Source organism: Chiloscyllium punctatum, chromosome 8 (assembly GCF_047496795.1).
Source record: "Chiloscyllium punctatum isolate Juve2018m chromosome 8, sChiPun1.3, whole genome shotgun sequence".
Lineage (NCBI taxonomy): Eukaryota > Metazoa > Chordata > Chondrichthyes > Orectolobiformes > Hemiscylliidae > Chiloscyllium > Chiloscyllium punctatum.
In genome coordinates, this window is record NC_092746.1 from 94,893,867 (window position 1) to 94,912,126 (window position 18,260).

An 18,260-nucleotide genomic window follows, 5' to 3' on the forward strand; every position below is an offset into this window, starting at 1 on the left:
TGCTGGCAGGTGGGACTAGATTTTTGGTTGGGATATCTGGTCCGCATGGACGGGTTGGACCGAAGGGTCTGTTTCCATGCTATGACTCTAATTGATCTAGTATTAGAACAAAATGAACATTATACTCAACATCACAGAACAGTGAAGTTTTGAATGCTAAGTTTACTATTACTATACAGTTTCTAGTAACATTTTCAAAATAATGTCACAGCTCCCACTGATCCTAACTTAGAGAATATGTAAAAGTGTACAACTTGGCACATTTCCCCAGCAACATGCTTATTGGGATTTCACAGTGAACATAGCTTGCCATTGCATGTTCTATATAACATTATCTGTTCGTTATCTCCGAACAAAATGAATGAGCACATTTAACACATGGTACTGTAAAACTGAGGCAATCAGTTGATATGCAAGCACGGATCCATGCATTTGCATCTATGCGGCTGTTTCATATCATAAATTTATTCTTACAATTTTCCCTGCCTGCAGACATCACCAACTCACTGCCTAAAGCTGCAGAGCCCATCAGGAGCAATAACTGTTGACAGGAGGCAGCAGGAAAAGTATAGTAAGTAGCAAGCATACAGTGATTATTTTTTAATTATCATGCCAACATAGATGTATTATCATGAAAAGGTGACAGTATGCTCAAATAAATGCACCCTTAGCTATAAACAAGCATGGCTTTATATTTTACATTCAAGGTTTTGAACAAGCAGTCATGAGAATCAATCCCACTACAAAGTCTAAGTAAAAGCTTGACTTGTTTTAAGTTGCATTGAAAGTGTTAACTTCAAGTACTTTCAGATATGTCTGTAACAGCATAGTTCACCATTAACTGGACCCCACCTAAAACTTGATTTGAAAAACATACATCACCAATACAACGCAAAACACCCAGTAATCTCATTTTGTTTTAAGAACAAAGGTTGTCCCTGAAGAAGAATGGGATAGTCTAGTAAATCAGTATAGCATCATGTTCTCCACGCAGACTGTGTCCACTCAAGCAATGGTGACTTAATATTGCATGCGATCAAATTATCAATGATGCGCCACAGATGCAGATAAGGGGTTAGCAGTGAACAGGTCAAAAGGTATACGACTTTTCACTGCATACGGGCCCATTAGGATCAGTGTTTGCAGATGCTGCCATTTAGTTAAAGTTCTTTGCCCTCCGTCCCCATCTGGACAGTCTAAACACTCACCCAAGGCTGTTCAAAACTGTATGTACGCCGCCGGTCCTCAAGCTCCTCTTGTTTTGCTTGCTGGAACTCATTTCTTAGCTTTTGTATCCGATCGTGGTTACTGGGAGCGAGTCTGTTACTAGGACAGAAAAGGAAAGGAAAAGAAACTGAAATACGTGAAACAACACAGTGCATTAAGCAGAGCTAATACAATTCACCTCAAGGTTGACAAAACTGGTAGCACAGATTTCACTTTTAATTTACTGGTGTGTAAATCAAGCGAAGTGATGAGAGAACCAGCTGGCAAGAGGCTGCTGTTAACATTTGCTTCTTCCCAGCTATCAAATTCACAGATTCATGCTGGGGAAATCACCAACACTGGAAGGTAAATCAGCCACTCAGACATATTTGCATACGCACAATTCAATATCTTTTTATTGCAAAATGAAGTAACCTCATCACCAGTGGGCTCTAACTGGAAAGAATAATTCTCCACAGGAAAGAAATGTGTCCAATTTTAATTTGCACTGGAAAACATGTTGTCCTCTGCTTCACCTGTTTCTCAGTTCCGCATTGAAAGGACCTTTGTAAACAGGGTCCCATGAAAATCAATACTGCAGATTAGTTCATCAATTTTAACAGAGGCATCAATCACTTTGGATTTTAGAGCTAATTACCTAATCAATGAAACAAAATCCACATGTGAAGAGAGACTAATCAAAATATCCAAAGTCCAAGAGAATATAATGTTCTTAAGTCCTAAAGATTAAGGACTGTATACCGAATAATTACAGCCCTAAATATGGCATAAAATAGATTCGAAGCATTTTGAATAATTGACATTGTGACAACATTTATTTCAATTATATTGATTTTTTTGTAACGATTCATCATATGCTGATCAGCCATGGTCTAACTGAAAAGTTTGAGGTTCTGAATGACTTCTCGACATCGAATAGTTAAAGGAAAGTTAAATCAGTGTCTCCATTTATACATTTCCCACGGACCCTTTCTTTAGATTAGATTGGATTCCCTGCAGTATAGTGACTGGATGTGTCTGGTTATACTAATATCATGCAAAATCCTTCAATATAAAGATAGAGTTGGATAGTCAGCCTGCATTGGGATGACCTTAACAGATTTGCACCTTCTGTGAACTATTTCAGAATCAGAGAACTGTTCCAGTGCAGGGACACACCTCATTCACACTTGTTCTCTGCTTAGTACCAATCTCCTGCTTTTCGTCCACAATTTTGGTTCTACCTAACTAATCATCTAAGGCCCTGTTGAAAGCCTCAACATGAACTCGCACCCTCCACATTTCCAGTTGGCATGTTCTCAGACTCTCATTACTCAATGTGTGCAAAAGTTCTTTTTATTCTCACATCACGCTTGCTTATAAAATATTTTAAATATTTGTCCTCTGGTTCACAATTATTTTTATAACCAGGAAATTTATTCCATATCCACTCTGTGCAGATCTCTCACTATTATGAAAAATTCCATCAAATCTCCCTTCAGCCTTTTTCTCTCCAAATAAAACAGTTACACTTCTCCAATCTATATCCATAACTGAAGTTTCTGAACCTTAAAGCCAGTCTAGTAAACCTCTTCTGCACTCTCTCTAATGTATTCACCGACATCCTGCACTGTGGCACACAGAACTGCACACAATACTCTAGCTGTTTCCTAACCAATGTTTTTATACAGTTCTGACCAAACCTTGTACGCTATGCACCATTAATGAAACGTACAATAGTGTCTGATTTATTAAATGCTCTACCTTCTTGACTCTTTTAATGACGTCAATCTGGATAAATGTGAGATGATGTTCTTGGTCAGGACAATTAACGTGAGGGAATATATGATGAGCAGTAGGACTTTGGGAATCACGGAGTATCAGAGGGACCTTGGTGTACACGTTCATCGATCCCTTAAATTAGTGGGTCAGATTGGTAAACTGGTTAAGAAGGCAGATGGAATTGTTGCCTCTATCTGCTGAGGCATGGAGTTTCAGAACGGGGAGGTTATTTTGGAACTGAATCAAACATTGGTTAGGCCACAGCAAAAGTTGTGTGTGCAGTTCTGGAATTATAGGAGGGATGTGATTGCACTAGAGAGGGTGCACAGGATGCTGCATGGGCTGGAGAGTATTAGTTATGAGGGAGATTTAATAGACTCCTTGAAGCAGAGGAGAGTCAGCGGGAAGATGAGTGAGATGTATAAAACTGTGAGGGGCATGTACAGGAAGAAACTTTCCTTTGATGAAGGGATCAATGAATAGATGGCATTGCTTTAAGGTAAGGACAGGAGGCTCAGAGAGGATGTGAGGTAAGTCTCTGCATGCCCTTTGTACTAAGATGTATCACTGCACATTTCTTTGCATTGAACTTCATCTATCACCTATCACCCCCACTCCAACTTGTCAATGTCCTTCTGAGGTTCCACACTGTCATGACAACATAAGAAATAGGAGCAGCTGAAGGAGAATCGGTCTCTCAAGTAATCAACAGCTAATTTGCCCCATGCTTCAACTCCTCTTTGGTGCCAGCTCCACATATTCTTCAACTAGCTGATATTTCAAAAATATATCCATTTCTTCTTCAAACACTTTCAGCAATCAAGCCACCACAACTCTATGAGGTTGACATTTTTTTCCCCCTGAGAATTCTAGACAGTCACTACAGGATCTGATTAAAACATTTCAGAATATCACCCAGTTTACCTTTGAGAAACTGTCTAGATGGCTCTGAGAATGACAGTAAGACGTACAAATAGACAGATCAATTCTCACTATTCAGCAGGTGTTGAGTGTTTGGAATGGATTGTTCTGGGAAGCTGTGCAAAATCAGAAACTTTGAGGAAGAGTTGAACAGGCACTTGACAGGAAACTACATTTAGAGATATGAGTACTGATCTGTCTACTCCAAGGTTGCCTGAAACAGACCGCTGGAGTCATATATTTACCTAGAATTACAAAGTAAGTTAGTAAGGAAAGTAAAAGAAAAATACTATCAATTCTGGAAATCTGAAACAGAAACAGACAACAGTGGAGAAACTCAGTAGGATTGGCAGCATCTTGGAAAAATGAGTAGAGTTAACATTTGGAGTCTGATAAGTCTCTTCATTTGAGCTAAGAAGAACTATGAGAACGTTTTGAAGTGGTGTTATATTGGAATCCAAAGGTCAACTCTGTTTCTCCACACATGCTGCCAGGCTTGGTGAGTTTCTGCTTTTAAGTTAAAAAATCCTGGTGAAGAAAAGGTCATATTTTCTTCAAAAATAAAATCAGTAGTTAATTTAAAAAGAGAAATAGTTAGAAAGTACAGAAAGGAAGCATGGTACAGTATTAAACTCAGATCCCTTAATATCGAGGAACACTGGAAGCAATGAGTTGATAAGCTTTCAAGTACTAACTGTAAAGAACTATGGACACAAACAGAGCTTACTAACAAAATACTTCTAAGGGCCTGTCTCTATAGCAGTAACATTCTAAAAGATGTCTTCTCCTTCACCATTACATTGATCTCAGAAGATTTCACTATGTTATATCTGACCAGATCATGGCAAAATGTAAGTCTGCAAAAGACCAATTATGAAGACCTTTAAGAAAGTACTAAGTGAAATCCATTCTCTAATAAAGATCATATAATCTTACAGTTTGTAAGGAGTTCATGTGACCCATTGTGTCTACACTGGCTCCCAAAAGAACTACCCAGCTAGACCTCTTCTTCAGCCCTATCTCTGTGGCCCTCTAAATTTATCAGTTTTAAATATTTATCCTGTCCTTTTTTGGCACATCCTACGCAATCAGCCTCCATCACTCTCCCAGACAGCACATTCCAATTCCTGACAAAGAAGTTTCGCCTCATCTCATTCCTAGCTCTTTTGATGACAATCTTGAAATTGTGACCCCCTAGTTACTAACATACCAACTTTGGACACGGAATATCCTTCTTTACCCTGTCAAAATTGTTCATAATTTTGAATACCTCAATAAGGTCACCTCTCAATCTTCTCTGCTCCAAGGAGAATAAGCCCAATCTCTCTAATCTTTCCTTGATTCTAAAGTACATCATTCCTAGTATCAGTCTAGTAAATCTCTCTTGAACTCTCTCCAGGGCTTTAACATCCTTCCTGAATTAAGTTGCCCACAATTGAAAACAATACACCAAATGGGGGCTGACCAATGATTTGCTGTAGCATCATTTCCTTGTTTTTAATAGAAACCAATCCAGAATTTTAGAATTTCTGTTTAAAATTTTACTGGTGTAAATCATTAAAATAAACAAGAGCTTTGTACTCCAGGTGAGAAAATTGCACTTGAAAAATAAAATCAGTAGATTATCTGCAATTTTTATATTAATAAACTAAAAGGTGTGAGAAAGCCGCCCATTCCAAATTTCAAAGTGAAGTGTCTAGAATAATTTAAGATAGATCAAGTAGCAGCTAAATATCGTTGCTACACCCTTGAGCCCCTTAGAACTTGCAATCATAGGATACAATTTTCACTGAATATTATGCATTTAAATAAATCAATTACTTTGGAAAATTACAGATACTTGTGTTATATATCTATTTGTTATTAATAGCAGACATAGCTTGGTAAAGAATGTTTCTTACATGATGTGGAACTAGTTTTTGAAGTGCTCCTGCTGTCAGCCTCCCACACAGTTTTGTAGGACATCATTTCTCAATCTTTTCTTTCAGATAGTGAGTGCTGATTTAAAAATGTGGCTGTTCTCCAGCTCAGATGGGTGGACTGGTTATCATTGCAGTCACGCTTTATGTTCTGAATAAATAAATCCAGAATCTACAAAAGGTCTCGAGAAGTCATTGGGATTCAATGCTATTTTGAAGTGAAATGAATGGCAACTGGAGCCCAACAGAATTATAGGCAAAAAGACAAATCAGAAATCAGAGAATAATTGGAAGATCGCCTGAGTTGGGGCACATGTTCAACAATGTAACACATCTTTAGCACTGCAATGAAAGGCTAGCCTGGATTAACGTGTCAAGTTCTGGACTGAGGCTTTAACTTAACCTCTCTAATCCCACTTTCCTGCTCCTCACCCTTTCCTTGATTTTGCTGGAAATTTAAATCCCACACTAATCCCATGATTGAAGCAGAGTCAATATTTCTTGCAGTAAAACATTTAACCTCCTAATGCTATTCATGTGCAAAAAATGTGTTCCACACTCCTTTTTATCTTGCTATTAATCCAGATATAAATCTCAAATAAAGGCAGACCAATCTTTCATGGGATGGAGCCATTGCTGACTAGGTCGGTATCTATTGTCCACCTCTAATTGTCTTTCAGAAGATAGCAGTGAACATCTTCTTGAACCAACATAGTCCTTCGAGTGTAGGGACACCCACAGAACTGCGAAGAAGAAAATTCCAGGACCTTGACTGAGCAATTGTGAAGGATTGGTAATAAGTTCCAAATGTTTTGGAAGGATTCACAGGGTGGTGATTCCCATCCATCTGCTGCCTTTGTCCATTGAGTTGCGAGAAGTCATGGGTTTGATAGTTGCTAAACAAGAAACTTTGGTGAGTTAGTGCAGTACATCTTGCAGATGGTACACACTTCTGCTAATATTGAAGATCATGGAGGGATGCCTATCAAGTTTGTCCTGGATGGCACCAATATCTTGAGTGTTGCTGGAGCTGCAGCCAACTAGGAAAGTTGAGTGTATTCCATCATACTCTCGACTTGTACCCTGTAGATAGTGGAAAGTGAGGACAACAGATGCTGGAGCTCAGATTCGAGAGTGTAGTGCTGGAAAAGCACAGCAGGTCAGGAAGCATCTGAGGAGCAGGAGAAGCGATGTTTTGGGCATAAGCCCTTCATCAGGAATTAAGGGCTTCCTGATGAGGGGCTTATGCCCGAAATGTCGATTGTCCTGTTCCTCGGATGCTCCCTGACCTGCTGTGCTTTTCCAGCACTACACTCTTGACCCTGTAGATAGTGGGCAGGCATTGGGTAGAGAAGTAGTGAGTTACTCACTGCAGAACTCCTAGCTTCTGATCTGCTCTTGCCGCCAAGTTTTATATAGCTGGTCCAGTTCAGTTTCTGGTAACCCCTAAGATGCTGGTAGTGAGGGATTCAGGGATGACAATTCCATGAATTCATGGAACAATGATTTGAGATGGTCATTGATTGGCACATGTGTTGTAAATGTTGTCTGACAGTTATCAGCTCTGGCTCTTGTCGGAAATGAACAGGGACTGCTTCCATATCTGGACGATAGTAAAGGTTCTGAAAAATGATGCAATCATCAGCAAACATCCCAACTTTTGTCCTTTTAATGTAAGGAAGGCCATTAATGAAGAATTAAAGATGGTTATGCCTCGGACACAATCCTAAGTAAATCCTACAGTGATGTCCTTGAACTGAGATTATTGACCTCTAAGAAGCACAACCATCTTCCCTTGCAAAAGGCATGACTCCAACAAGCAGAGAGTTTTCCTCATGACTCCCCCTGACCTTAGGTTTGCTTGGAACTACTTGATACACTGCTTCAATCAAGACTGTAAGGAAGCTAAGGCAGAGTGTACTTTTGATGACCAATTGCATCATTTGGTTGATGTCGAGAGTTGACTGCTAGGGAGGTAATTGATTGGAAAGGATTTGACCTGGGATTATACACAGGTCACACTTGGGCAATTTTCCGCTTGGTGAGTAGAAGCCAATGTTGTAGCTATAGAACAGCTTGGCTAGGTGAATGGTTAATCATGATGGACAATATAAGTGCGACAATGTTGACAGGGTCTATGACCTTTGCAGTATCCAATGCTTTCAGCTGTTTCTCATAATGAATCAGATCGGTTAAGATTAGCATCTGTGATGCTGGGAATGGATCATCTATTCAGCACTTCTGTGCTGGACTCCCCTATTATTGAGGATGGCATTTGTGGTGACTCCTCCTCATGTTGCTTATTTAATTATCCACCACCATTGGCAACTGGATGTGACAGGATTGTGCAGTTTATGGGATTGCTTAACCCTGTCAATTGCATGTCACTTCTGCTGCTTGCCTTGAAAGTGGTCACGTGTTGAAATCTTCATCAGATTAACATATTTTAATGCCGGTTGAGAATAGTGGCACCAACAGCATTAGAATAACTTTCAAATTTTGTTGACATCAATTTTCAGAATTTATCATACAGGAATTCCAGATAAAGTTGACAAACCCTGAAAAAACTTTTTTTCCCTCCACAAATGAGGTGCATTCGTGTGTAGTAATGAGAAGTGGAACCATCCAATTCCTTGCTTAACAAAAATCTATCTAGCTCTGACTTAAAAATGTTCAAGGACTCTCGCTTACACCAACTCTTCAGGAAGAGAGTTCCAAAGACGCAGGACCATCAGAGAAAAAAAGCCCACCAGTTTAAATGGGGGGCCTTTAATTTTGACCATTAATTCTGGATTCTCCAATAAAAGAAAGAACCTCTCTACATCTACTGTGTCAAAATCCCTCTGCATCTTATACATTTCAGTCAAGTCATATCTCACTCTTATAAACTCCAGCAGAAACAAGCTTAGCTTGTCCAGACTTCCCTGAGAAGATAATGAATTCAGTGTACATGCTAGCCTCGTAAATCTTATGAATTCCTTCCAATACATTTCCTTAAATGAGGTGACCAATGCACTACTCCAGATGTTGTCTCACAAATGCCTCGCATAGGTGAAGCATAACTTCTGTACTTTTTAAATTCAGTTCCCTCATGACAATTTTTAAAATATCCTTACACGTGATGCAAGATCACTGGCAAAGCAGCACTGGTTGTCCATCTCTGCATGTGGAATCACGTGTAGGTCAAACTGGGTAGGGATGCACATGTTGTTCCCTACAACACAAATGAACTGGATGTGTTTTTGCAACAATTGGCAATGATTAGAGGATCACCTTTAGACTAGCTTTAAATGATAACATGCAATTAAGTTTCCTAATTACTTGCTGGTTTACAATTTATGAAGATACAGCCACATCTCCCTATTTCAGAGCTCTGTAATCTCTCACTGTTTGGATAACACACTTCTCCTTTATTCTTCTTGCCAAAGTGGACAACTCACATTTCTCTTCATTTGCCAGATCTTTGCCTACTCTCAAGTCAAACTATTTTTCAGTCTCCATATGTCCTCTTAACAACTTACCTCCCTACCTATTTTTGTGCCATCAGCAATTTGGCAAAAATACTGCCCATTCATCCAACTCATTTATATAAACTGCAAACAGTCAAGGTCCCAGTACCAATTCTTGCACTCAGTACAGCTTGCCAACCTGAAAAAGACCCATGGATGTCCATTTTTTGTTTCCTGTTTGCCAGCCAATCTTCTATTCATGCCGACATGCTACCTCCAATACCATGACCTTTTATTTTCCACAGAAACATTTGATGTGGCACTTTATCAAATTTCTTCTTCATCCTTTGCAATATTTATTCAGGTAGGACAGGCATGACTTTATTTGAAGAACATAAAAATGCTGTACAACCTAGGGAGATAGTGAGGAAAGGGATCAATCTGAGACTGCTACAGTTGAGAACAGAAGTGAGTCAAACAGTCAGGGCAGGCAGGGACAAGGTAGGACGAATAAATTAAACTGCATTTAGTTCAATGCAAGGGGACTAACAGGGAAGGCAGATGAACTCAGGGCATGGTTAGGAACATGGGACTGGGATATCATAGCAATTACAGAAACATGGCTCAGGGATGTGCAGGACTGGCAGCTTAATGTTCCAGGATACAAATACTACAGGAAGGATAGAAAGGGAGGCAAGAGAGGAGGGGGAGTGGCATTTTTGATAAGGGATAGCATTACAGCTGTGCTGAGGGAGGATATTCCCGGAAATACATCCAGGGAAGTTATTTGGGTGGAACTGAGAAATAAGAAAGGGATGATCACCTTATTGGGATTGTATTATAGACCTCCCAACAGTCAGAGGGAAATTGAGAAACAAACTTGCAAGGAGATCTCAGCTATCTGTAAGAATAATAGGATAGTTATGGTAGGGGATTTTAACATCGACTGTGACTGCCATAGTGTTAAAGGTTTAGATGGAGAGGAATTCCTTAAGTGCATACAAGACAATTTTTTGATTCAGTATGTGGATGTACCTACTAGAGAAGGTGCAAAACTTGACCTACTCTTGGGAAATAAGGCAGGGCAGGTGTCTGAGGTGTCAGTTGGGGAGCACTTTGGGGCCAGCGACCATAATTCTATTCGTTTTAAAACAGTGATGGAAAAGGATAGACCAGATCTAAAAGTTGAAGTTCTAAATTGGAAAAAGGCCAATTTTGACGGTATCAGGCAAGAACTTTTGAAAACTGATTGGAGGCAGGTAAAGAGACAGCTGGAAAATGGGAAGCCTTCAGAAATGAGATAACAAGAATCTAGAGAAAGTATATTCCTGTCAGGGTGAAAGGGAAGGCTGGTAGGTATAGGGAATGCTGGATGACTAAAGAAATTTAGGGTTTGGTTAAGAAAAAGAAGGAAACGTATGTCAGGTACAGACAGGATAGATCGAGTGAATCATTAGAAGAGTATAAAGGAAGTAGGAGTATACTTAATAGGGAAATCAGGAGGGCAAAACGGAGACATGAGATAGCTTTGGCAAATAGAATTAAGGAGAATCCAAAGAATTTTTACAAATATATTAAGGACAAAAGGGTAACTCGGGAGAGAATAGGGCCCCTCAAAGATCAGCAAGGCGGCCTTTGTGTGGAGCCACAGAAAATGGGGGAGATACTAAATGAATATTTTGCATCAGTATTTACCGTGGAAAAGGATATGGAAGATATAGAATGTAGGGAAATAGATGGTGACATCTTGCAAAATGTCCAGATTACAGAGGAGGAAGTGCTGGATGTCTTGAAACAGTTAAAGGTGGATAAATCCCCAGGACCTGATCAGGTGTACCCAAGAACTCTGTGGGAAGCTAGAGAAGTGATTGCTGGGCCTCTTGCTGAGATATTTGTATCATCGATAGTCACAGGTGAGGTGTCGGAAGACTGGAAGTTGGCAAACGTGGTGCCACTGTTTAAGAAGGGCGGTAAAGACAAGCCAGGGAACTACAGACCGGTTAGCCTGACCTCAGTGGTGGGCAAGTTGTTGGAGGGAATCCTGAGGGACAGGATGTACATGTATTTGGAAAGGCAAGGACTGATTCAGGATACTCAACATGGCTTTGTGCATGGGAAATCATGCCTCACAAACTTGATTGAGTTTTTTAAAGAGGTAACAAAGAAGATTGATGAGGGCAGAGCAGTAGATATGATCTCTATGGACTTCAGTAAGGCGTTCGACAAGGTTCCTCATGGGAGACTGATTAGCAAGGTTAGATCTCTTGGAATACAGGGAGAACTAGCTATTTGGATACAGAACTGGCTCAAAGGTAGAAGACAGAGGGTGGTGGTGGTAGACGGCTGTTTTTCAGACTGGAGGCCTGTGACCAGTGGAGTGCCACAAGGATCGGTGCTGGGTCCCGTACGTTTTGTCATTTACATAAATGATTTGGATGCGAGCATAAGAGGTACAGTTAGTAAGTTTGCAGATGACACCAAAATTGGAGATGTAGTGGACAGCGAAGAGGGTTACCTCAGATTACAACAGGATCTGGACCAGATGGGCCAATGGGCTGAGAAGTGGCAGATGGAGTTTAATTCAGATAAATGCAAGGTGCTGCATTTTGGGAAAGCAAATCTTAGCGGGACTTATACACTTAATGGTAAGGTCCTAGGGAGTGTTGCTGATCAAAAAGACCTTGCAGTGCAGGTTCATAGTTCCTTGAAAGTGGAGTCGCAGGTAGATAGAATAGTGAAGAAGGCATTTGGTATGCTTTCCTTTATTCGTTAGAGTATTGAGTACAGGAGTTGGGAGATCATGTTGCAGCTGTAGAGGACATTGGTTAGGCCACTGTTGGAATATTGCATGCAGTTCTGGTCTCCTTCCTATCAGAAAAGTGTTGCGAAACTTGAAAGGGTTCAGAAAAGATTTACAAGGATGTTGCCAGGGTTGGAGGATTTGAGCTATCGGAAGTGGCTGAACAGGTTGGGGCTGTTTTCCCTGGAGCGTCGGAGGCTGAGGGGTGACCTTATCGAGGTTTACAAAATTATGAGGGGCATGGATAGGATAAATAGACAAAGTCTTTTCCCTGGGGTCAGGGAGTCCAGAACTAGAGGGCATAGGTTTAGGGTGAGAGGGGAAAGATATAAAAGAGACCTAAGGGGCAACTTTTTCACGCACAGGGTGGTACGTGTATGGAATGAGCTTCCAGAAGAAGTGTTGGAGGCTGGTACTATTGCAACATTTAAGAGGCATTTGGATGGTATATGAATAGGAAGGATTTGGAGGGATATGGGCCGGATGCTGGCAGGTTGGACTAGATTGGGTTGGGATATTTGGTCGGCATGGACAAGTTGGACCGAAGGGTCTGTTTCCATGTTGTACATCTCTATGACTCTATGAGTAAGAACAAGAAGAGACCGTTCAACCTGTTAGCCTCTCGGTACTGAAAAGTGCAGTTGCACTTTCTAATGAGTGAAGGGTCTTTCTCTTAAAATTGCTGACTTACAAAACTGAGGCACATTAAAAAAAAATTTAGCAATAAGACAAGGTCATTTTGACTTTACTCTCATGATGGTTGGAGGACTGATATATATTTATGAAACTTTGGAAAAACCCATCTCAGCTTGTCCAATAGGCAGCGCTTCACGTTGAGCAAATCTCGATCCAAACATATTCCACTTTGACGATCAAGAACTTTTTTCATCAAACAACAAACCCAAAACACTAATAAGAAATGATAAAGATGCTTATCCTAACAGAATGCCTAAGGATGGAGTGAACATTAATCTTTCTACCTCTGGTTCAGGTTTAACATAGACCTCTTTATCTTGGCATTGTTATGCAAACACAAAAGGGTTAATTCCAAAGGCAACAAGGTAGTAAAGTCTTTATTCAAGGAAAATTAATTCGATGGATACCTACTGGAATGTGAGATTACACACCTCCCTAATGCTTACATACCTAGTTTCCAGCCTGTTTGCAATTGCCTCGCACTGTGTGCTCACAGGGCATTAAAATACATTTTAATGCTTCACAGGGAAACAATTCAAACAACCTTTTCTCTCTATCTCTCTCTGCCTCTTACATTCCTTCAATGAGTTTGAACATTTTAAATAGCAATATCTTTCAAAACTCTGATCAGCTCTTGTTCACAATTGCTTTTGTGCTAAATTTAAAATAAAGCAGTTTGTGCACATCTGCCTCCCCAATGATCGGCAGCAGGTGCTACTTTTACCAGAACAATCAGCATTCCTATTTCCTAACCATTCATGGTAAACCAGTGACAATAGTCACAAAAACAAAGAAATCACAGAAAGAAGAAACTTTAAGTCAAGTACAAACAGATACAATGATTTAATCCACTTATAAGCAATGCAAATTAATCCAATATTGGAAAACTGTAAATGCAGGGAACGTGAATTAAATATTTATCAAAGTCTAAAACATTTTTAGACCCATGCGGCATTAACCTACAGATCAAAGACGACAAATATAAAAGCTTTCCTAAAGTAATTTTTTAAAAGGACAATGCTGCAATTTAATTTTAAAAGCGCTTTTAGCATCTGACTAATGGTGCATCTTAGACTGCTCTTATCAGTGTTTACAAGACCTACTTTGACAGCAAGCAGTATATTGCAAACCTGCCCCCCATCATAAGCTTATTAATGTAATTAATGCAGATTAAATAGATTTTTGAATATTATAAAACATCTCCCTGCCACAATTTTGCAGGACCTTCTCTTGCTAAACTAATTTGATTAAATATTCCAGACACAAATAGTCTGAGATCTAAAATGACGTACTCAATGCAGTAAAATAGTTTAACATGCTCATTTACATCGAGAACAGTTTTGGACAATAAGTGAAACATCTGATCATTCATTTGTTTGGAAGGCAATAATAAATTATTGTTTTTCACAGTAATCTACAGCTTTGAAAAAAAAAATTTATGAAGGAAGAAAGTTGAACAGCAGATATTAATTACATGTGGAAGCATATTGTAATTCTTTGGACAGCCTGTTGGCTCAGTGGGTTGTTGTACTACCACGCTGCAGCGCACAGTGGCAATATTCAACTTTGCACATTAAATTGCTCACAAGGTGAGTTCCCGATCTCAATGAGCCTCTCCTGAGAGAAGCAAAGTGCTCTCCCTGACAGGAGAAAGGCAGCTACACATCGTGGATAAGTAATGAGCTGAAAGGGAGAAATCATCATCATCTCTTCAGTTATGTCAGGTTGGGGAAATGTTCTGAGTGAAGAGCAGTGGTGATCAGACTGAGACCCCCCACTGCTCCTTAGATGCATGAATGACTCGAATTCAGAACAAAATGTGAAATTCACAGATGATCCAGAGCAGCAATGTTTGATGAGGCAGAACTACAGAAAATTAAATTCATACATTACGCATTAAAAGAATGGGAAGCACAGAAACGATGGGCGACAGGGAAAGAGATCTGGAAAGAAAAAGTCTCATAATTTGTCTAGTCAATGCACACTAACATGAATTAGGAGCAGCAGTAGGTCACATGACCCCCTTGAGCTTGCTCTGTCATTCAAGAAAATTATGGTTGATTTGATTACTCCACATTCGCATTTCCTCCCAACAGCCTTTCATTCCCTTGATCATCAAGAATCTATCTATCTCAACCTTAAAAATAATCAAGGACTCTGCTTTCATCACTTGCTTTAGGAAGGCACTTCCAAAAACTGATGACCCTCATAATCAAAATGATGAGGAAAAATAATGCTTATCTTGGCCTTCAATGGACAACCCCTTATGTTCAAACAATTCAAAACCATCACGATGAAATTATATAGATCTTAGTATTCAATGTAGTGGCTTGACTAATGTTTGATTCCATTCAGTAACACATAAGGGAAACATCCAAATCCCAATGGAATTGCAGAGAAGGCCTGGGAGGCTCAAGTCTGATTCCACACTAAATTGAGTAGAAAAAAACAAATATACAAGAGGGGTCTTAATGGAGTTAATATGAAACACAATGAAGGTGAGTAACAATTGGAGTACACTTTACAGATGCATATTACAGATGAAGGAGTCAGGTTTCTTTAAAAGGCGTTTGACCGATGGAATGGCACACCCCAGCTGCACTTACCCTCAGCTGCACCCTCAACCGCAGTTCACCACATTGCAGCTATCCTTTAAGATCTCTCGCATGGGTCTTCTGTGAAGTGTCCATACTATTAAATCAACTTACATCTCAGAATTGCATGAGAATTGCAGGCCAAGAACAGAAACATTACAATCTGCATCTTCGTTCACGCCATGGCTTAGGGAGGTGTTGCAGAATCCCTGCCACTGAACCAGAAACTCAGTTCAAGTGTCTTTCCAGGACTTATTGAACTCGGAAGCAGGATTCACACCCACTGTTCAAACAGATTTCTAATCAGTCTGTTGATTCTACCAGCACTTCCTCACTATTTCTGAAAGAGGCAAAACATATCTGTGAAGAGACCAAACAAACAACAGCATGGCACAGAAACAATCACCATCAAGATAGATGACCAATCATGGTTCACGAGTGTAACACAGTACTTGTAGTACAAAAAAGGCTATTTGACCCAACTGTGTAATGTGGTGTTCATGCTCCACAGGAGACTTCCTTCCACTTTATCAACATTCCTTCCTTTCTGATACAAACACATGAACATATGAATTAGAAGCAGAGATAGACCATTTGGACCTTTAGGCTTGCTCCACTGTTCGATAAGACCGTGGCTGATCTGTTTCAGTTGTGAATTCCACACTGCCATCTCCATACCCCACCCCACCCCTGATTCCATTGCTGAACAAGAATCTACATATCTCTGCTTTAAAAATATTTGCCGATTTTGCCTGCGCCGTTTTCTATGCCAGAGTTTCGAAGTCTCAAACTTCTCAGAGAGAAAAAAATTCTCCCTATCTCTGTTTTACATCCATACTAAATCCTAATTTTTAAACAGCTTTTCCTAGTTCTGGATTGACCCAGAAGAGGAAACATCTTTTCCACATCAACTTGTCAAGACCATTTAGGATCTTACAGTCATCAGTCTAGCCATCACACTCTCTTCCAAACTCCAGTGGAAATAAGCCCAACCTATCCTCATAAAACAACCCACTCATTCCAGGTATCAATCCAGTAAACCTCCTCTCATGTCTCCAACATGTTTGCATCCTTCCCTGAACAAGGAGGCCAAAGTTGTGCACGTATTTCAGATGTAGTCTCACCAATATCAACAAGCTATCCACATCAATGCTACAGTCAAAAAAGCACACCAATGTCTCTATTTCCTCAGAAGACTAAGGAAATTTGGCATGTCCACAATGACTTTTAGCAATTTTATAGTCGCACCGTAGAAAGCATCCTATTTGGATGCATCACAGCTTGGTATGGCAACTGCTCTGCTCAAGACTGCAAGAATTCACAGTGTTGTGAATGCAGCCCAATCCATCATGAAAACAAGCCTTCCATCCATTGACTCCATCCATACTTCCCATTGCCTTGGGAAAGCAGGCAACATAATCAAAGGCCCCTCTCATTCCACTTATACTGTCTTCCACCCTCTTCCATCAGGGGGAACATTAAAAAAGCTTGAAAACACACACCAATAGATTTAAGAACAGCTTCTTCACTGCTGGTATTAGACCTATGAATTGACTTTTCAGATTAGATCTTTTTTCTGAACCTTCTCTGTAGCTGTAACACGATATCCTGCATTTTGTGATGTGAACAACTTAACATTATTCCACATCATACTCTATTTGCCAGGCTTTTTGCCCACTCACTCAAATAATCAATATCGGCATGTTTTCTTCATAATACACATTCCCACTGGTTTGGTGTTACATGCGAATTTAATTACCATGCCTTCACCCCTCCAAGTCATTGATGTAAATTATGAAAAGTTGAGGGCCAAGCACACAGCCTAGTGGCATAACATGCATCACTTCCTGCTAACTCAACAAAGACCCAAAAACAGTCTTCTGCCAGCCAACCAATGTTAATATGTTAACTCCTACATTGAGTTCTTATTTTGCTCAATAACGTTTCATGCAGCACCCTGTCACATGCAGTCTCAAAATCGAAGTACAATAGGTCTGCAGCTCCCCTTTATCCACAGTGCATTAACTCCTTCAAAGAACTCCAATAATTTGCAAAACATGATTCCCCTTTGACAAAGCCGTGCTGTCTCTCCCTGACTAGCTCGAGTTTTTCTACTTGTACAGCTTTAATGTCTTTAATGATTAATTCTAATGTCTTCTCCATGATAGATGTTAAGCTAACTGGCCTGTAATTTCTCATTTTCTGGCTTGGTCGCTTCTTGAATATTCACTACTTTCCAATTTGTACTATATTTCCCAAATTGAGGGAACATTGGTAAATGCATTTTCGAGATCACTAAACACCACTTTTTAAAGACACTAGGATGAAGTCCATCTTGTTTATCTAACTTCCCCTGAAGTACAGCTCTGCTGTTCACCTTAAGCTGGCCATGTGTTACACAATCCCACCTTTTGTCACTTGAGTAAAAATGTTTGGTCCGACACCTCTTCCACTATCCTAAACATCCACCACAACCTTCAATGCATCATGTTTTAAATTGTCTACAAAGTGCAGTGCAACAATTCCACAAGGTTTCTTTGGCAATACCTTCAAGTCCCAAGTCCTCAACCTCACGTTAAGAGAAGCTGACAGTTTCAATGGAATACCATTTTCACTAAGTCACAAAGCTTCCTGACTTGGATATTTCCTGTGGTTCCACTATCAACACTGGGTCAAAGTCCTGAAATTCTGCACCTACACAATAAGAAAAAGGAGAAAGCCCACCAACAGCATCTCAAAGCAACTAGTGATGGGAAATACCTACCACATGGCCTGCATCGTCCATATCCCTCAAATAAATATGAAAACAACTGGCTCATAGCAGATTAATTCTTGTCTATTCGCAATTATTTATTTAGAAACCATGGAATAGAGCATGCACATAAAATACCTT

The 18,260-nt window shown here is 39.9% G+C and overlaps 1 protein-coding gene across 6 annotated transcripts in view; it reads right to left on the bottom strand.

Moving 5' to 3' along the window:
• Positions 1 to 18,260, bottom strand: part of pard3aa (par-3 family cell polarity regulator alpha, a) — an 871,753-nt gene that overhangs the window by 14,164 nt on the left and 839,329 nt on the right. For 4 of the 6 annotated variants that reach the window (XM_072576113.1, XM_072576117.1, XM_072576112.1 and 1 more), the window contains one exon: positions 1,209 to 1,326. In XM_072576113.1, the coding sequence (XP_072432214.1) occupies positions 1,209 to 1,326 (118 nt within the window). The remainder of the gene's footprint in view (positions 1 to 1,208; positions 1,327 to 18,260) is intronic. The other 2 variants (XM_072576118.1, XM_072576114.1) reach the window with 1 other exon arrangement.